We start from the raw sequence: 27,354 nt of genomic DNA, 5'->3' as shown, positions 1-27,354 counted from the left end.
GGCCCTCAGGGGAGCTGTCAGGCCCCAATGCGAATGGCTACTCTATCTGAGCACCTGGTAATGGGACCTGCCCCTACTACATTCTCTGGAGAGATGTCCATATACCCAGCACCTTCTGTGTGAAAAACCTGCCTGTCAGGTCCCCAATTAAATCTCTTCCTTCTCACCTTAAACCTTTTCCCTACCTTGGTCGTGGGACTGTGCTAATATACCTTACTGAGGACTTCATGACTTTGTATTCCAGTCTCTGAACCTTTAAACAATGTTTAATTGGAGAAATTTTACCAATGTATGTGACTTTCTGACTATCAATGCACATCAAGTTCCGGCATCCTGATTCCCCAGCAGCTGTAACTCCGCACATGGGGTCTGTTTTCCCTTCAATTCCATCCACATCACTTCAGCATACACCTCTTCTTTAAGAAGAGCTCCATTAAACTCATCTCCAGTCTCAAGCTGCTGAGAGTCGAGTGTCGTCACAGTTTGACTGGGTGAACAGGGCATCTACATTCCTGGAGGAGATGAATGAGTTTTACAATAACATCACAGACTCAGGAATCATTGCTGTTTCTTCTATCTGTTTACTTGCAAAATTCACTTAAGTAATTTCAATTTACATTTTCCAGCTAAACATATCGTTTGATCTCTTCCGATCACTTGTCAAGGTATTTTGGAACTACCTCTCTCATGATAAACTGCCTCACATCTTTATTTCCCTCCATCTAATTCTAAACATAAATTCCTCATGGATTGGTTGAGCTTAAATCCACCATGACTTTACCCCACAATATTTAATTGTTAATTAAATTTAGGGAGTCAATACGGTAACAGGAGCCCTCATTGCCCAAATCTACCCCTGTGTCCAATGAAACCCTCCTAACCCTGTATGTCTTTGGAACATGGGAGAAAACCCATGCAGACACTGGGAGAAGGTGCAAACTCCTTCCGCTCAACACCAAGTTTGAATCTGGGACGCTGGCGCTGTAACTGTGTTGTGCTAAGCCCTGCACTAACTATGCATCTAACCTCTTTTGATGACTGGTGAAGATCTTCCCAAGAGCCCTCAGTGTTGAGGCCTGAATCTTGGTAACATAAGGCATGCTATCTGGAGTGAAAAGGAGTTGCTCTGGGGTAGGCTTGATGGAGGACAGTGGTTCTCAATCCCACTTTAAATGATCCCCATGCCATCAGTGCTCTGTGATTAGTAAGGGATTGCTTAAGGTGGGATGTGGGTGGGAAGGGAAGGTTGAGAATGACTGCTCTAGACCCAATTGTTACTGAAATATTTTGCTTGAGAAAAATGTCGTTGGCCCATTTCCTTTGGAGTTCTGAAACCGTGCACATAACGAGCCAATGGGGTACAATTAAATCAGTGGTTGTCCATATAACCATATAACCATATAACCACTTACAGCACAGAACAGGCCAGTTCGGCCCTACTAGTCCATGCCGTAGCAAATCCCCACCCTCCTAGTCCCACTGACCAGCGCCCGGTCCATACCCCTCCAGTCCTCTCCTATCCATGTAACGATCCAGTCTTTCCTTAAATGTAACCAATGATCCCGCCTAGACCACGTCTGCCGGAAGCTCATTCCACATCCCCACCACCCTCTGCGTAAAGAAATTTCCCCTCATGTTCCCCTTATAATTTTCCCCCTTCAATCTTAAACCATGTCCTCTAGTTTGAATCTTCCCCTTTCTTAATTGAAAAAGCCTATCCACATTTACTCTGTCTGTCCCTTTTAAAATCTTAACACCGCTATCAAGTCCCCTCTCAATCTTCTACGCTCCAGAGAAAAAAGCCCCAGTCTGCACAACCTTTCCCTGTAACTCAGACCCTGAAATCCTGTCAACATTCTCGTGAGCCTTCTCTGCACTCTCTCTATTTTGTTTATATCTTTCCTATAATTTGGTGACCAAAACTGTACACAGTACTCCAAATTTGGCCTCACCAATGCCTTGTACAATTTCATCATAACCTCCCTACTCTTGAATTCAATACTCCGATTTATGAAGGCCAACATTCCAAATGCCTTCTTCACCACACCATCTACCTGAGTATCAGCCTTGAGGGTACAATTTACCATAACTCCTAAATCCCTTTGTTGCTCTGCACTCCTCAATTGTCTACCATTCAATGTATATGACCTATTTAAATTTGCCTTTCCAAAATGTAGCACCTCACACTTATCTGTATTAAATTCCATCAGCCATTTCTCAGCCCACACCTCCAGCCTTCCTAAATCACCTTTTAATCTACGGTAATCTACCTCACTGTCCACAACACCACCAATCTTTGTGTCATCCGCAAACTTGCTTATCCAATTCTCCACCCCTACATCCAGATCGTTAATATATATAACAAATAATAGTGGACCTAGGACCGAACCCTGAGGAACTCCACTAGTCACCGGCCTCCAATTGGACAAACAATTTTCTACCACGACTCTCTGACACCTTCCATCCAACCACTGCTGAATCCATTTCACTACCACCTCATTTATACCTAATGCCTCCACCTTTTTTCCTAACCTCCTGTGGGGAACTTTGTCAAAAGCTTTACTAAAGTCCAAATAGACAACATCCACAGCTTTCCCTTCATCAACCTTTTTTGTAACCCCCTCGAAGAACTCAGTCAGGTTTGTCAAGCATGATCTACCCCTGACAAAACCATGCTGACTACTCCCTATCAATCCCTATACCTCCACAAATTTGTAAATAGCATCCCTCAAAACACTTTCCATCAACTTGCCCACCACAGACGTCAGACTTACAGGCCTATAATTCCCAGGTTTGCATTTGGACCCTTTCTTAAACAGAGGAACCACATGCGCCACCCTCCAATCCTTTGGCACTACCCCCGTTGCCAGTGACATCCTAAATATCTCTGTTAATGGCGCCACAAACTGTCCACTAGCCTCCCTGAGTGTCCTAGGGAATATTTTGTCCGGTCCGGGAGATTTATCCACCTTTATCTATTTTAACACAGCCATCACTACCTCCTCGGTTATCCTTATATGCTTCATGACCTCCCCACTATTTTTCTTTACCTCAACTGGTTCAATATTTTTTTCCCTAGTGAATACCGAGGCAAAGAAATCATTCAAAATTTCCCCCATTTCCTCAGACTTCTCACTCGGCCTACCCTCCCTATCTACAAGGGGTCCAATTTTATCCCTCACTAATCTTTTACTTTTAATGTACTTACAGAAACCTTTTTCTTTCCACTCACCTTATCACCTTAAGCAATCTCTTACTAATCAGAGCATCTTTGGCACAGGGATTACTTAAAGTGGGAAGTGAGTGGAAAGAAAAATGTTGAGAACCACTGCTGTAGGGTCTCGACCCGAAACGTTAACTGTCCATTTCCCTCCACAGAAGCCTGCCTGACTTGCTGAACAAAAACATTTTGTGTTCCTTTTGTTTGTAAGTCTGTAAGGCTGTTTGCAGACCCACTTCTGGGCTTAAAGGGCTGAATGGTCTCCTCATTCTGTTCCTGGTCCCTGAGTCACTGAATGTGCACAGCTGAGCAGAGTTTCGGTCCATTGTAGGGCCAAAGTTTGCAATGAATTAGAATGGGTCAGAGCTGTTCCTGTCTCTTATGTGGCCCTGTTAAAGTTGCTTTGAGTCTGAGAGGTGTTGTGGGCTATTCAGTAATGGTGTCATGCCCCTCCTGGGCTCCTACATGCTTTGTAAAAGGACAATGAGATGCTGGAGGAATGCAGCAGGTCTCACCAGGCCTGTAGGGGGTAAAGACATATGACCAACGTTTCAGGCCTGAGCCCTCCTTCAAGGTATGAGTAAAGAGCAGGCAGGCACCTGTACCTTTCTTAAGATTTTTGACTGCTTTGACAAGGGATGTATATCAAAGATACTCCACCTTGCAATGATTATGAGAGTTTCTCATCCACATACGTACAATGCACAGAGGGGCTGAAATTCTTGCTTGTTGCAGCCACACGGGTACATAAAACATACAAACAATGCAGTGGGCACAAATTAAGCCAACACAATGCTTTTTTTCCTCTCCTCTCAGGCTTCAGCCGAGCTGCCTTGCCTTTCGGCCTGGTCAGACGAGAGCTGTCTTGCGAGGGCTACCCCATTGACCTCCGCTGTCCAGGAAGTGATGTCATCGTGATCGAGAGCGCCAACTACGGTCGGACGGACGACAAGATCTGCGATGCCGATCTCTTCCAAATGGAAAACGTTCAGTGTTACCTCCCGGATGCGTTCAAGATCATGACTCAGAGGTACAGTGTTGTCTATTATCTTCTTGCTCAGACCTTGCCTTTGGTGTCTGTTGTATGGTTCAGTGGGTAGACCTCTCATGTCAGTCAGAGGTCAGAGGGGCTGGTGCACTCAAATATCGGCCAGTTCAAATTATTGTCTTGTATACCAAGAATATTTGTTTTGCGTGCAATCCAGCTCATCAACCCATACTTTGCACAGCCATAGAAACAGTAGAGAGTGCAGAGGTAGGAGAGAGATCAGTTAGAACAGAGCAGAGATGACTCTGTTTCTCCAGTCGTACATGTTCAGTGGTGAAAAGTTCAGGGGTAAGTTTTTTTTTTACACAGAATATAGTGGCAAGGCAACCTGAAATGCATTGCCAGGGATGATGGTGGAGGCTGGAAGCATAGGGACATTTAAAAAGATTCTTAGATGAACACATGGATATGTGTGTGAGGTAGCGAAGGATAAGATTGTTGAATAGGTTTATATAGGTTGGCACAGAATAGTGCGCCATATGGCCTCCACTGTGCTGTAATGTAAATTCTTTGTGTGTGAGGTTCATTCAGGAGTCTGATAACAGCAGTAAAGAAACTGTTCTTGAGTGTGAGAAATTTTTGGGTGCCATATCCAAGGAAATATGTGCTGGCGTGGGAGAGGGTCCAGAAGAGGTTCATGAGAATGACCCCAGGGTGAGAGCTTAACCTATCGGGGGCATTTAATGGCTCTGGACCTGTACCCACTGAAGTTTAGAAGGATGAGCGGGATTTCACTGAAACATTTTGAAAATTGAAAGGGCTGGATAGAGTGGGCATGGAGAAAATGTTTCCAGTGGTGGGAGAGTCGAGGATCAAAGGGCACAACCTCAGAAAGAAAAAACAACCCTTCAGAACAAAGATGAAGAGAGGTTTCATCAGCCAGAGGGAGGTGGGGTGATGAATCTGTGGAAATTGTGGCCACAGACGGCTGTGGAGGCCAAGTCTTTAAGTAGGCTTAAAGTGGAGGTTGGGAAGTTCTTGATTAGTTTGCGCACCAAGGATTAAGGAGAGAAAGCAGGAGAATGGGGTTGAAAGGAACAGTGCGCCTGCCGTGTTTCAAGGCGAACAACAAAATCAACAGATGCAGGAGGAGTCTAGTGCAGCCCACAAAAGTGCTGGAGAAATTCAGCCAACTTACACAGCGTCTGCAGGAAGTAAAAGGCCGTCAAAGTTTCGCGCCCGAGCCTTTCTTTGGCACTCCCGAGCGAAGGGCTCAGACCCGGAACCACGACTGCCTTTTACTTCCCATGGATGCCGCGTGACCTGCTGAGCTTCTCCAGCGCTTCAATGGACTGCATCATCCATGGTTTGAATGGGCAGTTTCTGCTCCGGCATCTAACGTGGTGGTGTGCGATCTGGCACGGGTGACTCACCATCCCGGTGGCAGGAGAGAGAAGGGAGTGCAGCTGAGGGCAGACAAATTAGGCTTATATGTGTTGAATCAGAATATACTGTTTTGGACATGTCATTCGTTGGTTTGCGGCAACGTGACTGTGCAAACATTTTTATAAACCACATTTGAAAATAAGTAAAGTAGTGCGCTTGGCGTAGCAGTCGGCGCAACGCATTTACAGCACCAGCGATCGGGACCGAGGTTCGAATCCCGCGCTGTCTGTAAGGGATTTGTATGCTCTCCCCGTGTAAGCGTGGGTTTTTCCCCAGGGGCTCCAGTTTCCTCCCACCGTTTGAAATGTACCAGGGGTTGTAGGTTAATTGGGTGTAAATTGGGCAGCATGGGGTCGTGGGGCGAAATGGCCTGTTACCGTGCTGTACGTTGAAATTAAAAATTTAATACATTTAAAAAAGAAGTCAAACTGTGGTAGTGTCTGTGGTTCATTGTTCATTAAAGAATCTGAGCAACAGGGAAGAAGCTGTCCTTGTGCCGCTGAGTGCTCGACTTCAGAGTGATAAGGACATGGGTTGGCTGGAGGGGGTCCTGGAGGATGGAGGCTGCTTTCTTAAGCACCACCTCGTGTCGATGGAGTGGAGACTGGTGCCCAAGATGTCACAGGCCGAGTTAATAATCCACTTTAGTCTTTCCTTGAATGGAGCTTTGACACCTCCATACCAGGCAGTGGTGCCATCAGACAGAATGCTCTTCACAGTACATCTGTTGAAGTTTTCAAGAGTCTGGTAAGATACCAAATCTCCTCAAACACCTCACAAAGTATAGCTGCTGGCGAGCCTTCTTCACGATTGCATTGATATGGAGGCTCCAGGACAGATCCTCAGCGATGTTGAAACCCAGGAATTTGAAGCTCTTGACCCCCTCAACTGCCGACACCTCGATGAAGACTGGGTCATGTTCCCCTGACTCCGAGGGAGAGTGCCGGCCATTCCAGTGCCAAGGAACAGTAGGCCGATGCACAGTGTACCATTAAATGGATCTGAAATATCCTGCGACCCTATTTTGGAGAAAGACCACAGACATTTCCCCAGAGCCTTGGTTCCCCTGCCATTGATTTTCTCACCAGTAAATCTCTGACATTTTGAGAACATCCCATGCACAAAATGGGTGTCCTCTTTCCAGATTGAAATCAGTGCCTAGACGTCAATTATACTTGATAGATTATCAAGGTTTCCGAGGTCAGAAAAGGTGCTTAATAAAGTAAAATTTAGAACCAAATCTGACAGGATTGAGCCACAGAAGAAGTAAATTAGATATTGATTTTTTTTTACTAAATTAAGTCATTTCAAAGTGCGGAACGGGAACAGTTGGTGAATTGATCTTTGAATGATATGGGATTTTTCATTTTATGCTGCCTCTCCAAAATTAATAATTTGCCATGCGGTTCCAATGTTTGAGCGAGCAAATGTGAGAGTGAAGGGGATGGGTTTGGTTTATCAGGAGCCAGCATTGAGTGGATGGGTTGAATGGCCTATCCTTCAGTCCTGACATCATTCCATGATTCTGCTTTCAGTTTGTTTTATCAGGAGCCAGCATTGAATGGGTGGGTTGAATGGCCTCTCCTTCAGCCTTGACATCATTCCATGATTCTGCTTTCTCTGCCAGCCCTGCCGATCCTTTGGACTCCCGCAGTTAGTGGAAAGGCAAGCTCGTTAAGCTGTCTCTCCGAACCCAATCAAGTGCACGCCCAATAAAAAAAAGATCTCCCTGGGACAGAGTCTCCAAAGGGGCAACAACTCAGGGAGGTCACCTCTGAGTCGAGTGGAAAGAATATGTAAGGTGAAGCATCGAAAGTTTTTCCGATTTAAAAATTTATTCACTGCAAACCTGTGCCAGCAGAGTCGGGAGTTTATGGAGTCTTGATGGAGTGTTGCCAGCTCTCCCCTGCAGTACATCAGAGGCTGTCAGGCTGCAGAATTCGTTTCATCTCTTTTTGGGGGTTTGGCGCACGGCACTTTTTATAGCAGCAGAATGTTAAGGAATTAATTTAATAGACGCATCTGAATGAAACTTGGCGTCAGTCTGAGGGAATCCCGTTCCTGCCAGTTGCAGACCCAGAGAACTATTCCTGACAGAAATGGATGATGGTTTAACTCTCTCTCTCTCCTCTGTATTGTGAGCTGCTGCTCCATTTTCCCCATTCACTTTGAGGCTGCACATTACAACACCAGACCGGCCCTTCAGCCCACATTGGAATGCCTACCCATACAAACCTACTCAGCAAACTAAACCCTCCCTACCTCACACCCATAACCCTCCCTACCTCACACCCGTAACCCTCTATTTCTTCTTACATCCATGTGCCTGTCTGAGTCCTTTGAATCTCCCTGTTATGCCAGCCTCCCCTCCACCCCCTCCCGTCAATGCATTTCAGGCTTACCTGTGTATAAAGCTTACCCCTGACGTTTCCCCCTAACCATCCCTCCCTTCACTTTGACGTCCTCTGGTGCTTGCTGCTCTCGCCCCAGGCACAGGGTGCTGGCCGTCGACCCTATCTGTGCCTCTCATAATCTTGTTGACCTCCCATTAATCTATCTCTCATCCTTCTCCGCTCCACAGAGAAAGGTGTTAATGTTCATCCAATACTGGGCTTGGCCTGTAAGACTGCTCAGCTGAGATTACATTCCACTGTAAATTTAAAGGGAGTCACCAGAAAAACATTAAACACCTCAGCTCAGAAGCAGGCCCTTCAGCCCGTCTAGTCTGTGCCAAACTATTTTGCCCTGTCCCATCGACCATACCCCTCTGTACCTCACAGATAAAGGAGTTGACCTTTGTGTTCCAGCAATGGGTTTGAGAGTTTACTCTCATATACATAAGTACAATGTTCAAATGCACTGAAATTCCTACCTGCTGCAGCCGCGCAGGTTTGTAAGATAGACCAACGATAAAAATATAAATTAAAATACCTCAACATGATAAGACAAAAACAAAGATAATAAATATCAAAAGATAGTTTCATGAATATTAACAGTTGCAATTTAATGTAAAAACCGTTCAAGAAAACCACAAAAATCTGCAGTCACTGTGGCTGAAGTCAAAACGCGACGCTGGAGAAACTCAGCAGGTAGTGTCCTTTATACAGCGAAGATGAAGATACAGAACCAATGTTTCAGCCTTCATCAAGGTTTGCAAAAATGTCAGCAGGTATTTTCCCATACCATGATGAAGGCCTGAAGCACAAAATGTTGGCTACGTATTGAGGGTCTGATAGCTCAGTGGTTGGAGCACGGGCCTTGTATACCAGGAGTCACCAGTTCGATGGGACCTCATTTCAGTGAGAGTCGCCAATTCATTGTGGTAGACAAAGTTAAAGAATTTCCTGTATGTCACTTTCTAAACATGACAATAATGGAACTTTTATATTTATCTCTGCTATATAAAGAACACTCTTTGACCTGCTGAGTTTCTCCAGCATTTTGTTTTTACAAGAGCAGCAGACAGATCTTTCGATAGTCCCGGAGTAGTTTATGTTTCAGGTCGTTTGTAGAGATTCAAATCATGATCGTTGGAAATTAACTGTTCCTGACACTAAAGCTGCTGGCCTTGAGGCTTCCTTACCTTCTGCCTGGAGGGAGCAGTGAGAAGAGGTGGTGACCAGGGCGGTGGGGGTCCTTTATAGTGTTGGCCGCCTTCTGCACTCAGCACCTCACCTAGATGTCTGCAATGGGCGGGAGGCCGCTTCTCGTGATGGACCTGGTGATGTTTGCCACTCCTACTCTCCTGGGCATTCAAGTTTCCAAACCCAGGCTGCGTTGCAATCAGTCAGTAAATTTTCCACAGTGCATCAAGGTATGCCAAATTTCTTGGAAAGTTTAGGGAGGGAAATTTAAAACCAAGGCCATCTGATGGAACATTTATTCAGGGGCTGGAAAAGATGGAGCCAGTGAGCGACGACATGGACAAAATGGTCCTTCTGTGCTGCAAGATTCGGTCAGTTCTGTACCTCTTTTATAGATTCCCGCACATCCTCTTGGGATCATCCAGATCATCTTTCTCCACAGAATGATTATTTTAGTGATTAAGCAGGTAAAGCTGGAAACACTCAGTGGAAAGAGAAACAGAGCTAAGGTCGTCATAGAGAGTGATAGGTGCCAGGCGGAAGAAGATAAAAAGAGGTTGAGGGTGAAAGGCGAGAAGTTTAGGGGGAACACGAGAGGGAACGTCTTCCCACAGAGGCCGGTGGAGGTGTGGAACGAGCTGCCAGCTGAAGTGGTGAACGTGGGCTCCATTTTAACATTTAAGAAACATTTGGACAGGAGCACGGATGGGAGGCGTGTATAGATTTCAGATTTATTGTCAGAGGACATACATGGCACCATATACAACCCTACTCAAGAAAGTACGTAAACAAATGAAGAAATGTAAACAAACTTGACTGAGCAATACAGACAAAAAAGGTAAATGAAGTACAAAAATAAGGGTCCTTAAAGGAGCCCCTGATTGAATTTGTTGTTGAAAAGTCTGACGGTGGAGGGGAGACAGCTGTTACTGAACCTGGTGGTTCGAGTTTTGTGGCACCTACACCTCTTTCCTGATGGCAGCAACGAGAACAGAGCGTGTGCTGGGTGGTGTGGGTCCTTGATGATTGCTGCTGCTCTCCGACGTCAGCGTTACCCGCAGACGTCCTTGATAGTGGGGAGGGTTTTACCCATCGTGTCCTGGACTGTATCCTCCACCTTTTAGCTCAGGGGTATTGGTGCTCCCCTACCAGACCATGATGCAGCTTTTCACTTACAATGGTAGCGTTCAGGAGGCTTTGAGACAGGCACGCAGAAATGAAGGGCATCGAGGTAATATGGATCGTGTGCGGAATTTTAGATCATTTGGGCATCATGTTCAACATGGACATTGTGGGCCAAAGGGCCTGATCCTGTGCTGTACTATTCTATCTTCCATTCACTGTTTCAGGGTAGTTCTGACGAAGGACTCCGACCTGAACCATTCACTCTTGCTTTTCTTCCCACTGATGTCGCCTGATCTGCCGGCATTTTCTGGTTTTATTTTAGATTTCTAGCATTTGGAAGTTTATTATTCATGGTTTCTGCTGTTCAGGATCTTGGCATCAAACCCATCCCCAAATCCATGTGAACCGAGAGGCTTACGAGGAGCCACAAAATGGCGCCACCCTCCAAAGCATAAGGGGTTGTGAGTGGGCTGGTTGTAATTGGGTGGCATGGGCTTCGGTGGCTGGAACCTACCCCATGGTGTATAAAATTAAAATGAGAACGAGAGAGAGAAAATAATATGCGTGGCTATGGAGAAAAGGGATGAACCGCCTTGACGTAGCGCCAGGATGGAGATTGCATGTAACCATGCAATCATTCCGATTCGTGTCGGAGAGATAGACTGATATTTTCTCTCAGTAGAAGGGGCTTGCTTTTAAAATTTCTTTTCCTCGCCCCACCTTGCCTGAGGCCCCATGAACAAAGAGGTCACTGCTGGACCAGCCGTGCAGTTTCCTGGTGTGTTCTGGGCAGCATGGTTAGCTGGACGCTATTAGTGCCAGAGACCTGGGTTCGAATGCAGTGCAGTCTGTATGAATTTTGTATGATTTCCCCCTAATGTATGCGTGAGTTTGCCGCAGATTCATCTCACCCTTCAAAACCGTACTTCATTTGGGTGTAATCAGTCAGCATGGGTTTAAATGTTGGGAATTGGTAAATCACATTGTGGAAAACATTTTTAAAAGTCTGCAGTCACCAGTTGAGCGGTAAAGTCTGACAAGGCCGTCCCAAACATGTGTTTATGCTTAGCTGTGGGACTTCTAAGACGAGCACTAAGCTGAAACACAGTTGAAGATTATGGTGAGAGAGATGGTTTTCCTAAATATCTGTTGTGCGTGGTATTTTTATTTAGATGGCCTGTTGCAGCAGAGTTCAAACTTTGCTGAGGGAAATCTGCCCGCAGACTACGAGAGTCCCTGAGAATGCAGACTCAGATCAGTTTACAGCATGGAAACAGGCCCTTCTGCCCAACTTGCTCATGCTGACCAAGTTGCCCATCTGAGCAGAGCCAGAACCCTTTGCCTGGGTTTGGCTCGTATCCCTTTAACCCTTTCCTCTCCATGTACCTGTCCACATATCTTTTAACTGGCATTATTGTACCCACACCATTTCCTCCATTAGAAATCTACCCACCACCCTCTGTGTGATAAGGTTGCTTCCTGTGTCGCCGTTAAATCTTTCCCTTCTGACCTTAGTCCTTTCGCCTCTAGTTTTAGGGGGCTAAATCAAGTATGCCATTGTAAAAGACGGTCCATGACACTTAGAAATGTCACCTTAAAATCAGGGGTCATCCTGTACAAAATTCTTACCTTGACGACGAAGTCCTCAACACCGCTGCCATCTTCCCGCCGGCTCTGACGCAATCTCGCACGTGTCCCCTTCGTTATTTGCCAAGTCTTGGTGCTCTTCTGCGGGGTCCATCCGCCCAGTCCGACCGCTGTACAGGCTTAAAAATATCCAAATAAAATTTAAACCTTTAAATATTCATTTCTTATTATAAATCTTGTGATTTGGCTTTTAACAGCAGCCACGGGTCAGCGGTATGTGCCAAATTTTGAAGAGGGTTTACCTCAAAACCAACATTTAAGGTGGAAATTCTGTGGCTGTCCTGTACAGTAGCGTATGTGGTAGGGCTGCAGACATTGTGATTGTAACTAATACACAGGAGTGCTGGAGAAACTCAGCAGCTCTCTAGCAGCATATCCAGGGGAGGCAAAGATATATGACCAACGTTTCAGGCCTGGGCCCTCCATCAAGGTATAAAACAAAGCATCCAGGCAGGGGGAAGGAGGAACAAAGATGGCGACATTGCCGGAGCCGCTGCAGCACTACGGGGATCGAGGGAGCAGAGATGCAATGCTCCCACGGGGCCCTGCTGCCCAGTCGACTGCCGTCATCTCCGCACGGGCTTTGAACAGCCCATTGAGGGAGCCGACGGTGCGGAGGGGCTAATGGAAACCAGAGAATTTGTTGTTAATACCCTGTGGTTGGAAGGTGGCCGGACAGAAGATGAAATGCTTTGCCTTCAATATGCAGGTGGTCTCAGCCTGGTAGTGCATGGGACCATGGTCAGACATGTCAGCAAGCCAATGGGATGGAGAGTTGAAATGGGTGGACGCTGGGAGATCCAAGCTATTGCGGCGGGCAGCGGCGAGGTGCTCAACGAAGCGATCTCCCAGTCTGCAACCAGTCTCCCCAACGTAGAGGTGACCCCTGCATATTCACAAGTGAAGTGTTGCTTCAATTGGCAGGGCTGTTTGGGGCCCCGAAAGTTGGTGAGGGAAGAGGTGTGGGCACAGGTGTCCCACTTTTCTATGATCGCGGGGGTAGGTGGAAAACTCACGATTGGTGGGAAGAGATGAGGGGGGAGGGTCATGGAGGGAGTGGTCCCTGCAAATGGTAGAATGGGTAAGAAAGGGGGACATATGCCTGGTGACTCATAGTAGGTGGCTTAACAACTCTATCCTGTGAGGATTCACCCCGTCTTTTTGCTTTATCCATGTCCGTGATGATTTTATAAACTTGCATAAGGTCACACCTCAGCCTTAGCCCAAGGAATGAATCGTTCCAGGGAAATAGCCTGAGTTCATCTCCTCTCAACCCATACCCTCAGGCCCAGTGACATTCTCATGAATGTTTTTTTACACCCTCTCCAGTTTAAATGTCCTGAAGCTCGGCGTCGAGAGCCGTAACGATCATTAGGGATCCACCTCGCCTGGCACACGCTCTGTTCTCGCTGCTGCCAGCAAGAAAGAGGTCTGGGTGCCACAAAACCTGCACCCACCAGGTTCAGGAACAGCTGCTCTCCCTCCACCATCAGACTCCTCAACAACAAACTCAATCAGGGACTCATACTTGTGCACTTTATTGATTTTTTAATTCTCTCTGTTCTTTTCTTTGGCTTGGCTTCGCGGACGAAGATTTATGGAGGGGGTAAAAAAGTCCACGTCAGCTGCAGGCTCGTTTGTGGCTGACCAGTCCGATGCGGGACAGGCAGACACGATTGCAGCGGTTGCAAGGGAAAATTGGTTGGTTGGGGTTGGGTGTTGGGTTTTTCCTCCTTTGCCTTTTGTCAGTGAGGTGGGCTCTGCGGTCTTCTTCAAAGGAGGCTGCTGCCCGCCAAACTGTGAGGCGCCAAGATGCACGGTTTGAGGCGTTATCAGCCCACTGGCGGTGGTCAATGTGGCAGGCACCAAGAGATTTCTTTAGGCAGTCCTTGTACCTTTTCTTTGGTGCACCTCTGTCACGGTGGCCAGTGGAGAGCTCGCCATATAATACGATCTTGGGAAGGCGATGGTCCTCCATTCTGGAGACGTGACCCATCCAGCGCAGCTGGATCTTCAGCAGCGTGGACTCGATGCTGTCGACCTCTGCCATCTCGAGTACCTCGACGTTAGGGGTGTGAGCGCTCCAATGGATGTTGAGGATGGAGCGGAGACAACGCTGGTGGAAGCGTTCTAGGAGCCGTAGGTGGTGCCGGTAGAGGACCCATGATTCGGAGCCGAACAGGAGTGTGGGTATGACAACGGCTCTGTATACGCTTATCTTTGTGAGGTCAGTTAACCTTCGTTATATGTTTACAGTTCTTCGTGTGTACGTTATGTACAGTTTTTTTTGCACTACTATTTTATCTCTCCCCCCACGCAGGATAAAGAATCTCAGGGATGTATGTGATGTCTTGTATAAACAGTCCTCTGACAATAAATCTGAAATCAGAACTGCACACAATACTCCAAATGTGGCCTCACCAATATCTTGTCCAGCTCAACCATGGTGTCCTATCTCCCATAAACAATACTGTGAATGATCAAGGCAAAAATGCCAAATGCCTTTTTTACTCCCCGGTCTTGGTGTGTTGCATGAAACCAAGTACCTGTACACTACCCCCCACCCCAGGTCTCTCTACTCCACTCCACCATCCAGGCCTCTGCTATATTCTGGGCAAGTCCTGTCCTGGTTTGACCTACCAAAATCCAACTCCTCGCACTTATCCAAATTAAACTGACTCAGTTGACATTTTGAAATACGAGATTGAAGATTTTTTTTGTAAAGGAATTAAGTGGCGTGGGTGAGAGACGGCCATCTGCGGTTGGGCCACAGATTAGGCAAGACCTGTTTTAGCGCAGGTGTAGGCCACTCAGCCCCTTGTGAGTGCTTCCCCATTCAACAAAGTGAATTGAAAATAGAGGCAAGGAGGCTATTCAGCCGTTCCTGTCTGCATTTTCTATTCCTCAGTTGATCAAGAAGGCCTTGGATAACCCTTCCTCCTTGTTCAGTTTGAAGGTTGTGGATATTATAGGGTGGGTGCAGAGGAGATTTCCAAGGATGGTGACTGGATTGGAGAGTGTGTCTTATGACGGTTGGTTGAGTGATCTTGGTCTTCTTGACGTGAAGGCGTATATGAGGGGTGACCCAATAGAGATGCACTAGGTGATGAGAGACAGTTTTTGCGAGGATGACCAGAGGCTTTTATCCCCCCCTGGGCTGAAATGGATCCCACGAGGGGACACAGCTTTAAGGTGCTTGGGAGTAAGTACAGGGGGGATGTAAGAGGTAGGTCCCTCACACAGAGTGTGTTGGAACATGCTGCCAGCAATGGCGTCACTTATTTTTCAGTACGCCCTTTCAAATTGCCATGTAAAAAGGGGTTAACCGGGCAATTTGCCCAGATAGCGCCCCAGTTACACGGCAGTTAGAAAGGGTCCGACCTGGTCAACCCCATCAGAACCTAACCGGGTCCCTGACCTTCCTCAGAGGTGATCAGGGAACACAGTTAAACTTACCTAGGTTGTGTCCATGGCGATTTGAAAACAAAAATAGCCGACCTGCTTATTCTGGTGACGTCAGCACTTGTGTGGCGTGCGTCACCAGACAGCCAGCACCCGAACATCCGGCAGGATGTTATTGTGGGGGCGGAATCCCCCTTAAATCACCAGGTTGGCAATTTAATGGGTAGAAATCCCCTGCAATTGCACCTGGATCCTCGGAGGACTACCCAGGTGCTGCAGTTTAAAAGAAGCTAATTGCTCCCTTCAGGAGTCCTTCATTATGTTGGCCGCTGTCTTTGAGGAATGAGTTCACATTACATGTATGCAATCCTTTATCCGGAACTCTTGGGGGACAGTGTGTTCCAAATTTCGGATTTTTCTGGATTTCAGAAAGCCAGATTTAAACCCATCCAAATTTTGCTGCCGTATCCACCCCCATCTCCGCCCACTCGATCATCCAACTCACGCTGCCGGTCTCTCCCCCCGCCCGCCCGACTAGCGTGGCCGGTCTCCCACCTGCCCGACTTGCACTGCTGTCTCTCTCTCTCTCTCTCTCTCTCTCTCTCTCTCTCTCTCTCTCTCTCTCTCTCTCTCTCTCCACCTGCTGGATTTTGGAGCTTTCTGGATTTTACTTGTTCTGATAAAGGATTGTGTACCTGTAATGTGTTCAATGGATGGGAGGTTGGAATCTGTGAATGACCTGACTACCTGTTTGCTACCTTCTGCATTCCTGGACACTCAAATTCCCAAACCAGGCTGTGTTGAAACCAATTGTCCACCTGTAGAAGGCTGATAGAGTATTTGGGACATGCCATATCTCCTCAGACTCCATAAAAAGTTGGCCTGTCTTCTATTTAATTAAGCACACATGACGTCCACAACCTAGATGTGGAGTTGATGTCTCTCTTGGCTGAGTCACAGCCTCATAATAAAGGACGAAGATGTGAACAAATGTCTTCGCCAAGAGAGACAATAAAGCGGCTTTGGAATTCTCTAATTGAGGGTGACCTGGAGGTTCAGTTGTTGAGTATGTTCAAGATGAGACCAACCGGTGGTGCAGGAATCAAAGGAAATGCAGTTAGTGCAGGAAAGCTATAACTCAGTTAAAAGATCAGCTATGATTGCGTTGAATGGTGGTGCAGACAGGAACAGCTGAATGGCCTCCTTGCCTCTATTTTCAATTCACTTTGTTGAATGGGGAAGCACTCACAAGGGGCTGAGTGGCCTACACCTGCGCTAAAACAGGTCTTGCCTAATCTGTGGCCCAACCGCAGATGGCCGTCTCTCACCCACGCCACTTAATTCCTTTACAAAAAAAATCTTCAATCTCGTATTTCAAAATGTCAACTGAGTCAGCCATCAGATGCAGTTTGTGGAAGAGAGTGTCAGATTTCTGTCAGTCTCTGTGTGGCACAGTGCATCTGAACTGTAAAAGCGCTGCCAGGTTTTTTGACTAATCCCGGTCTAAACCCAGTCTTCCAATTTGCAGTCACGGTTCCTCACTCTCTGTTTTGCCAGATCATCGAAACACCTTTGAAATCGCAAGTGATTAACCCCTTAATTTCTGGAAAAGCATTAGCACATTACAGCACGGAAAACAGGCCCTTCGGCCTTTCAGTGTCAAATTATTATTCGGCCTCATCCCACTGACCTGAACCCAATCCATATCACTCCATTACCCCCTCCCCTCCATGGACCTGTCCAAATTTGTAAAAACTGCCCAGTAACAACAGCAAATCACTTGTAACAGTGTTCATACAACAGCAAGGGTAGCCATTCAAATAATTCTCAGAAATAAAATGCTGGCCGCCACTGATCACTGATACCTCCCCACCGAGCCCCCGCTGCCGCTGAGAGCCTGAGGTCCCCGGTCAATTCAGCTCTGAAAAAACTTTTAGGTAAATGATGACTTCTGATTTGTTTGTGATATCCCCATTTATCCAATTTTTTTAAAAAATGGATAATTGAGGATTTCAGAGAATCCAATTTTGGAGAATCGGTGTTGCACTGCGTTTATGTTTACGAAGATCTATATGTACTGCATATGTGCAGTGTTCTATGGCCGTACATGTGTTTGTCGGTTTCTGGGCCATGGACCGGAGAACGCTGTTTCATCAGGTTGTACTTGTACAATCGGATGACACTAAACTTGAACTCGATCAGCACGGACCAGGTGGGCTACAAAAGTCTTGTTTCTCCGATGTTCATTTCTGTGATTCTGCAAGGAAGATGCCATCTTAATGGCTGCAAGCATTTGCAATCCAGCCGAGTGAATGGAATTCGCGGGAGGCCTTCCTAGATGCTGGAAGCTCTATCCACCTCAGAGCCAAAATGCGCCAACTCACTGGAGCCATGATCATTGGTGAGGTTGAACATTTGCAGCCTTGTTTTAATTGGAAGTCTTTTGTACAATTGATGGAAGTTCACTGTGTGTTTGCGTACCATTGCACGGGGTAATGGCAGCTGGGTTGTTACCATTCCTTGCTGTTTTTATGTTGTTAAATGAGGTGAACACTTTGCATGTTCTGCGGATAAGGTAGCTCAGGGGGAAAGATGTTTGGATTAGAGGGTGGAATTATTAGCATGTGTTTTGCATTTGTTTTCTGCACTGATGAGATTGCAACTAATTCTCAGTCAGGAGTTTGGTTGGCTGGAAATTTTAAATTGACTTTCCTGCCTCTCTTTCTCCCTCAGTTCGCTCTCAGTGGCCGCAGGCCATTGGGGAGCGGGCGAGGAGCTGTGACAGACACAACTGAGATTTAACCCTTGGAGGGCTCAGTCTGTCGAGTGGATGTGAAGGGATTGAACCTGAATCAGAATTTTCTGTCATGAGCATGTCTTGAAATTTGTTATTTTGCATTGCAGGTGTAAATATTGGTATAAATTACATTAAAAAAATAAATTAATGAAAAACAAGATAAAATAAGGTGGTGTCTGTGAGTCCATTCAGGAATCTGATGGCAGAGGGGTAGAAGCTGCGTTTGTACTACTGGGCTTTCATCTTCAGACTCCTGTACCGTCTTTCTGATGGCAGCAGGTACAAGAGGCCTGGCCTGGGTGGTGGGGGTTCTTGAGGATAGAGGCTGCTATCTTGAAATACAGCCTCTTGTGGGTGTCTTCGAAGGAGTAAAGACTGATGCCCGTGAGTTCAAGGCTCTCTGTCATCTTTTCCCGTGCTGTGCATTGGGACCTCCACACCACGCAGTGATGCCACCAGTCAGAATGCTCTGCACGGTACACCTGCAGAAATTTTCGGTGACACGCCAAACCTCCTCAAACTCCTCGTGAAGTATAGCCGCTGACGAACCTTCTTCGTGATGGCGTCGGCATGGAGGCCACCCCTCCAGATAGGTCCTCAGTGATGTTCATACCCAGGAATATGAAGTTCTTCCCATTGCTGACCACTTGATGAGGATTGGTTTGTCTTCTTCTGATATTCCCTCCTCCTGATTTCAGAAATAAAAGCTGGAGTTGGCATCTTCTTTTACCACCGCACCACTCTCCGGCCCTCTATCCATTTCTGTTTAGGATATATTCTATCTGAGCCTCCACAGTTCTCTTAGGTGGAGAATTTTAAAGATTCCCAGTAAAGAATGATCGTGAGTTCATTGCCATGCACATCAGTACAGTGTGCATCAAAGATCCCAGAAGACAAAGACACACCATGTGACCATGCCAAAATAGTTTTTCTGAGATAATGGCCTATATGAATGATAAGACCATAAGGTATAGGAGCATGCCATTTGGCCCATTGTATCCTCTCCACCATTCCACCATGAGCCTATCCATTCTCCCACTCTGTCCCACTCCCCGGGCTTCTCCCCTCTTTGATACCCTCACTACTGGTCAGATACCTATCAATCTCTGCCTTAAATACTCCCAATGACCATGCCTCCTGTGTTAGAAAATTCCAGAGGTTCACCACTCTCTGGCTGAAGAATTCCTCCACTCTTTGTTTTAAATGGGCACCCTTCAGTCCTGCTGTCTTGCCTCCCCTATCACGCTAAATGACTTTGCCACATCTACTCTGTCCAGGGCTTTTGAAATGCCTCTTTGAGGTTCCTCCCGTTCCCCCCACCCCACCCCCCAATTCTTCGGAACTCCAAGGGATATCAAATGTTTCTCATCTGCTGGTCCCTTCAGTCCAGAAATCATTCTTGTGAATCTCCTCTGAACCAAGAGCCCCAAACTGTGCCCTAAGGGAGGCCTCACCAGTGCCTTATAAAGCCTCACCGTCACATCCTTGCTCTTACAACCTATTAACGCCAATATTGCATTCGCCTTCTTCACCATCGACTCAAGCTGCAGGATAACCAAGGTTCTTACTTGCTGTAGCCACACGGGTACTTGGTGGAAAAAAAACAGCTCCAATAGCAGACACTAAATTCCCACAGAAAGGATATAATAGATTGACAATAAACATTCGCAATTAAAGATAAAAAGGTAAAATTATCATCATGTAATGCTACATTTTAGAATGTAACATGCATAAAATTCTTTAACATTGCCTACCGTAAGGCAGGCAGAGTCACCACGGTCCAGTGCCCCTCAGAGAATTGAGACCCCAGCGAGAGGATCGAACCCATGACCCCTGGTTTACAAGACCAATACTCTAACCGCGGAGTCATCTGATGCTCTGTTTCAATTGGGCCGGAGTTGCTTGTGGGGAGGTTCAAGAGATGTTTTCTCACCTTAATACTTTTCAATATTTTTATTAACATTGAAATTTCACATCCAAAAATAGATGAAGGTTAAAACTCAAAAAGATTCGTTAACACTTAAACCGTATCATTTCATCCAAGGTTCCCCACATTTGAATCAAGCAGATTAGATTGTATTGATATATTCTTTTATTAAAAAAGAGTAAAGTCTAAACCCATGACCAAGAAAGAAGCTGTTTGGCCAAAAAAAAGAAAAGAAAGAGACCGAATTCTTATCAGACTGATAAATTACCCCATTAGCCAACAGTTCTACCTTCATAACAGATTAAAGCAGGGCCAGTGCTTGAACAAATCTCCGCGGGAGGCATTAGGATGGTCGCGGGGTGCACAACTGGGGGGGGGGGGGGGTGGGGTGGGGGGAGTGGTGTCTACCTGCCTACAATGAACCTCCTCCGTGCATCACTGCCGCCTTCCCCCTTCGACATAACAGACAAACCCTGCTGCTTATATATTACGGACTAGTGGCGCTGCACGTTAGTGACACTAGGCGGAAGGTGGGGAGGTCAATGGGCGTGAGCAGGTGGTGGGGGGTGGCGGTCACAATACCTCATTTGGGGGGGATGGAAATGCCCACCCCCCTCCCTTGGCACCGACCCTGAATCAAAGATTATAAAAGTAATTCAAAATGGGTCCCCACAGTGTTTGGGAATTTACGTTCAAATCAGAAACTGGGCATCTAATTTTCTTTACTCACCTCAATTCAGAATGTCCGATCCCATATTTAGAGACTGCGACCCTGCCTTACCAGGTACTCCACCCAGAAGAAATGTTAACTCTGTATTTAAGGAAGGGTTACAGAAGGGATCTATGAGGATGGTCCCTGGTTTGGAGGGTCTGAACAGAAAGAGAGGTTGGAAAAACTTGTTTTTTTTTTCTCTGGAGTGTCAGGCTGAGGGGAGACCTGATAGAGGTTAATAAAATTATGAGAGGCGTTGGTCGGGTAGACAGTAGAAGAAGGGTTCAGGCTAGAAATGGTTAACTATCTATATATCCTCTGAACGTTGTGAGACCTGCTGAATACCTGAGTACTACCTGCCTACCATGAACTACTTCCGTGCAGCACCGCCCCCTTCCTCCTCCCCCCGGTGAGGGAGAAGAAGTGCAGGGCAAGTTTTGCGCACAGAGTGGGATGAGTGGATGTCATAGGTGCTCTGTGATTAGTCTTCTTTGGCTTGGCTTCGCGGACGAAGATTTACGGAGGGGGTAAAAGTCCACGTCAGCTGCAGGCTTGATTGTGGCTGACAAGTCCGATGCGGGACAGGCAGACACGGTTGCAGCGGTTGCAGGGGAAAATTGGTTGGTTGGGGTTGGGTGTTGGGTTTTTCCTCCTTTGTCTTTTGTCAGTGAGGTGGGCTCTGCGGTCTTCTTCAAAGGAGGTTGCTGCCCACCAAACTGTGAGGCGCCAAGATGCACGGTTGGAGGCGATATCAGCCCACTGGTGGTGGTCAATGTGGCAGGCACCAAGAGATTTCTTTAGGCAGTCCTTGTACCTCTTCTTTGGTGTACCTCTGTCACGGTGGCCAGTGGAGAGCTCGCCATATAACACGATCTTGGGAAGGCGATGGTCCTCCATTCTGGAGACGTGACCCACCCAGCGCAGCTGGATCTTCAGCAGCGTGGACCCGATGCTGTCGGCCTCTGCCATCTCGAGTACTTCGATGTTAGGGATGAAGTCACTCCAATGAATTTTGAGGATGGAGCGGAGATAACGCTGGTGGAAGCGTTCTAGGAGCCGTAGGTGATGCCGGTAGAGGACCCATGATTCGGAGCCGAACAGGATTGTGGGTATGACAACGGCTCTGTATACGCTAATCCTTGTGAGGTTTTTCAGTTGGTTGTTTTTCCAGACTCTTTTGTGTAGTCTTCCAAAGGCGCTATTTGCCTTGGAGAGTCTGTTGTCTATCTAATAACCAACTGAAAAACCTCACAAAGATTAGCGTATACAGAGCTGTTGTCATACCCACACTCCTGTTCGGCTCCTAGAACGCTTCCACCAGCGTTGTCTCCGCTCCATCCTCAACATTCTTTGGAGCGACTTCATCTCCAACATCGAAGTACTCGAGATGGCAGAGGCCGACAGCATTGAATCCACGCTGCTGAAGATCCAACTGCGCTGGGTAGGTCACATCTCCAGAATGGAGGACCATCGCCTTCCCAAGATCGTGTTCTATGGCGAGCTCTCCACTGGCCACCGAGACAGAGGTGCACCAAAGAAGAGGAACAAGGACTGCCTGAAGAAAGCTCTTGGTGCCTGCCCCATTGACCACCGCCCGTGGGCTGATCTCGCCTCCAGCCGTGCATCTTGGCGCCTCACAGTTCGGCGGGCAGCAACCTCCTTGGAAGAAGACCGCAGAGCCCACCTCACTGACAAAAGACAAAGGAGGAAAAACCCAACATCCAACCCCAACCCTCTAATTTTCCCTTGCAACCGCTGCAACCGTGTCTGCCTGTCCCGCATCGGACTTGTCAGCCACAAACGAGCCTGCAGCTGACGTGGACTTTTACCCCCTCCGTAAATCTTCGTCCGCGAAGCCAAGCCAAAGAAGATATTTAAAACTGCAGTAGTTTGTGGAAATCGGCAGCATTATTTGTTCTGGGTGATTTGTTGCGCAAATATACAGGGCAACTTGAGCCGCTGAAACACTTCCAAACTTTTCAGAAAGAATTCATCAATGCAGTTAGACCAGGGCATGCTGTTGTGGCCATTGTTCCAGATCTTTGTTGCCCTCCAGTTCAGGGATGAAGTTGCTTCAGTCCATGCAGTTTGCTGTAGATGCTTTGAATCACACTAGAAAGTTATTTAACATGTCAAGTCTATGTAAGAAAGCTTGTCAGTTCCACTCCTGCACTGCTTCCTGAAATTCCATCCTTTAAATACTTAACCACCTCCTATTTAACTGTATAATTAGGGGAGGCCAAGCATTTTTGGTTGTGGGCCACATACAGAAAAATAAAAGGAGTCACGGGCCAAACAATATTAAGCCCGGCCAGTTTTCAGCCAGTTACACTGCAAGAAAAAGTGTTTTTAGAGCGGAAAATCCCCGTGCCATCAAAAGTTCATTTGGTATCAAAATAACTAGAAGACACTACTGAATGGTTTAACATTGACATTAACATAAGAGCATGAGACATAGGAGCAGGAATCCGCCATCCGGCTTGTCCACCATTCAATGAGATCATGGCTGATCTGATGATGGCCTCATCTGCACCGACCTGCCTTTGCCCCAGATCCCTTCTTTCCCCGACTATGTAGAAATCTATCCAACCTTGTCTTAAATATATTTACTGAGATTGCTTCCTCTGTTTCAATGGGCAGCGAATTCCACCTATTCACCCCCTTCCTCTGAGAAAATCAGTTCCTCCTCATCTCCGTCCTAAATTTACTGCCCTGCTTCTTGAGGCATGTCCCCGAGTTCTGGCCTCCCCCACCAATAGAAACAGCTCACCTACCTCTGTTTATGCTTTTCATAAATTTATATGTTTCTATAAAATCCCCTCTCAAACTTCCAAATTCCACTGAGTGCAATCCTAGACAACTCAATCTCTCCTCCTATTATAGTTTACTGATGGGGTCACATATTACAGTCGGCATTTCTGTATCTGCTGCTCTTAAATTTAATTTCAATGAACACCTGTACAATAAAACTCTCATTCAAAAAGCAGTGCAAAGTAAAAAGCTGGGGGCAAAATAAGAACAGGAGAAAAGATCAAGAAAGGGACAAGGCCGTCTCCAACATTCCTCCGCAACTCTCAGTGAACGCAGTTCATGGTCCGAGTGTCCGCCTTAATTATTATGATGTAATCTGCGACTTGACAATAGGCTGTTAAAGACAGGGTCTTAAAGTTAACAAATTCTTTGCAAATCAAGCAAACACACTTCCCCTTGGCTTCTGTGAAAAAAGTATTAATTTTCCCACCGTGGCAGAAATTTACGGCACTCCCTTGCTATTTTCCATCTTTTCAGTTCCACCACATTTAATCAGCTTAGGTAAACTTAGGTAACCATTCAAAATGTACCGGTGGTGGGGGGGGGGTGGGGGAGATAAGTTAATTGGGTGTGCATTGAGTGGCACAGATTGATGGGGCTAAATGGCCTGTTACCATGCTGTAGGTCTAAATTTAAACTTGAAGCCGATCCGAGAATTAAAGAGGAAGAGCATCGGAGCAGATTGTGGTGCTTTCTTTGTACGTTCTCCCTGTAAACATGTGGGTCGACCCAAACCCAACTGCTCCCCCTTCCCCCCCGCCCACCCCTCCCCCCCCTCGGGTATTTCTTTCCTCCCGCATCCCAAAGACCTGCAAGATTGGTTGGTCACCCGCCCACTGTAAAATTCTTCATACCTTGAGGAAGGGGCCAGGCACTATAACCTCCTCTAGGTGCTGTGAGACTGGCTGAGCTCCTTTGGCTTTCCTGTTTTTTTTAATGTTTATTGCCACCTGGAGTTGATGATTAAAAACCCAGAGATGTTTATTTTTTAACTGAGGTAAGTGCTTTTTGTAACTGAGGTGAACGTTTTCCATCGATGAGCAACATTGCATCGGTCAGTCTAGTGGTTGTTCAAAATGGCAGTGACATTTAATGTTAAAACTTAGAAGTGCATTGCACAATCAATGCAATTTATTGTTAGAGGCTATGTCCTAACGCAGTGATTCTCAACCTTTTTCATTCCACTCACGTACTACTTTAAGTAATCCCTATGCCATCGTTGTTCTGTGACTAGTAAGGGATTGCTTAAGGTAGGAGGTGAGTGGGAAGGGAAGGTTGAGAACCACTGCTCTAGACCCAATTGTTACTGAAATATTTTGCTGGAGCAAAGTGGTCATTGGCCCATTTCCTTTGGAGTTATGAAGCCATGCACATGACGAGTCAATGAGTGATTTTAAAACAGTGGTTCTCAAACTTTTTCTTTCCACCCACATCCCACCTTAAGCAATCACTTACTAATCACAGAGCACCGAAGACATAGGGATGATTTAAAGTGGGATATGAGTGGAAAGAAAAAAAGTTGAGAACCATTGTTCTAATGGGCATGTTCCATTATATCTGCATCGATTTGGGCCAGGCAGTGGATTCCAGATTCAGATTTTTCTGAAATGAAAATACATTTGCTCTCATGCTCCTCTTTGTTTTTTTCTGCCAGTCTCTTTATTTGTTCGTCTTGATCTTGGCCCTTATGCCAATGGTCACTGTTGTCTCTCCACCCCCTCTACCTCTTGACCTGCGGGGCACGGTCCCCAGTGGCACAGCTTGTGGACTGAGATCCAGGCAAAGGATTCATGCCTGATTAGTCGATCCCCCCCCTTCCTCCCACTCACGCTGCCCGACACCCCCCCCCCACCCACCCCCAACTGAGGTCCTCCAGTGGAGAGTTGGTTGTAACTGACTGACCCGCATGCTCCTCGGACGTGGGAACTTAACCGGAGCACCTGGGGAAAACCAAGGCGTGGTTCCACACGCGTGGAAGGTAGAGCGGTGTAAAGACCAGCGGCGAGGCTGTGTGCATCTGCATTTGTGCGCAGGCTCCCACGCAAGCTGTGGGGGTGGGGAAGAGAGAGGAACAGGTACCGATGGTCTGGGCAGCTGGTGGACCTGCTGCCTCCCCATCCTTGTGACCTCGGTTCAATCCTGACCTCGTGCGCTGACTGCGTGGTTTTCACACGTCCATCCCTGTGGCCACACATTTTGTTTCAAAATCTCGTTGGGCCCTGTAAGGAGCCCTGTCAGCTTTGAGGCTTTCACCTCTTTATCTTGCATGTTTCCTCACGGTGTACCTTCTCTCCCACCACCCATTACTGCCCTTCTCTGAGATCTCCGAGCTGTTGTTACAGCACCCCAGTAGGGTCAGGGAAAACCAAGTAAAATAACAATGCTGGAGGAACTCAGCAGGTCAAATAGTGTAATTTATGTGGCCAAGATACTTTATATTGGCAAAGATAAAGATACATAACCAATGTTTCCCAAAGATAAAAATATATAGTCAATTTAAAAGTTGTTATCTTTGCTACATAAAGCACACTGTTTGACCTGCTGGGTTTCTCCAGCATTGTTTTTACTTCAATCCTTGTGTCTCCAGACCTTCATGTTTTACTCTTGGGAAAATCAAGTGCTAATTTGTCATCTCTCTGTATCGGTCGGTATAATTCATCAAGGCAACCCATCGAAGGTTTGAGACACTCTGTGATCCAAGACAGGGCCTTTCATTGTTTACGCAGGCACGAGAAGACCTGTGCTTCCAAGACGCCTTCGCCCATTGAACCCACAGAATGTCGCCAAAAATGCTTCCCGTGTTTTGAGTTGGACGGGGGAACTGAATGTCGAGGACCTCGGTTGACTGACGACCTGAAAAATAAGTGAAAGGCAAATTGCGCCGAGGTTGCAGAGATGGAGATAGGTTGGGTGAGAGGGCAGGGATTGGCCAGGTCCGCGGTCCTCCATTTTGGAAGGAGAAATGGTTGATGACATTATTTCTTAAATGGCGAACGATTGCCGAATGCTGTTGGCCAGAGGGATTGGGAGGGTGCTTGTGCATGAATCACGTACGTTTGGATGCTGCTTGCCTTGTTGGGTCTAATTCAAGTTTATTGTCATCTGATGGTACATATAGACCATGATGAAACCATAGTACATACTCACAGACACACAGTACATCTGACACACAAACATATATATATATATATATATACACACACACACACAAAGCGATCCAAAATAAATATAAATAAAATTAATTTAGGGTTTCTAGAATTGTTCAACAGTTTCACTACTTGTAGGAAGAAGCTGTTTCCCAGCCTAGCAGTCTGGGTTTTATACTCCTGTACCTCTTCCTTGAAGGTAGTGTCTCAACGATACTGTGGGCAGGATGGTAAGCGTTCTCGATGATTCTCTGAGCCCTCACCACTCCCTGTAGATATTGGCAGTAGAGGGAAGGGAGATCCCGGTGATCTACTCAGCAGTTTTAATCACCCTCCGTACCAACCTCTGATCTGATGCTTTGCAGCTACCTTCCCGTACTGTGATGCAGCCAGCCTGTGCTCTTGTAGAAAGTTGATAGGATAGTGACCAGTTGCCTTGCTCTCCTCAAACTTCCCAGGAAGTGTAGGCGCTGCTGCGTGTTCTTGACTAATGAGGAGGTGTGGGCCCAGGATAGGTCAGTCAAAGGACTTCAGCTTCTTGTTTGCTCA

General features: G+C 46.7%; 1 protein-coding gene across 11 annotated transcripts in view; it reads left to right on the top strand.

Moving 5' to 3' along the window:
• The window catches only part of adgrl2a (adhesion G protein-coupled receptor L2a), a 905,078-nt gene that overhangs the window by 659,881 nt on the left and 217,843 nt on the right, over positions 1-27,354 (top strand). For all 11 annotated transcript variants that reach the window (XM_069939357.1, XM_069939367.1, XM_069939363.1 and 8 more), the window contains one exon: positions 4,037-4,250. In XM_069939357.1, the coding sequence (XP_069795458.1) occupies positions 4,037-4,250 (214 nt within the window). The remainder of the gene's footprint in view (positions 1-4,036; positions 4,251-27,354) is intronic.

This window comes from Narcine bancroftii, chromosome 5 (genome assembly GCF_036971445.1).
Source record: "Narcine bancroftii isolate sNarBan1 chromosome 5, sNarBan1.hap1, whole genome shotgun sequence".
NCBI lineage: Eukaryota > Metazoa > Chordata > Chondrichthyes > Torpediniformes > Narcinidae > Narcine > Narcine bancroftii.
This window is presented reverse-complemented; position numbering and strand designations above follow the sequence as displayed.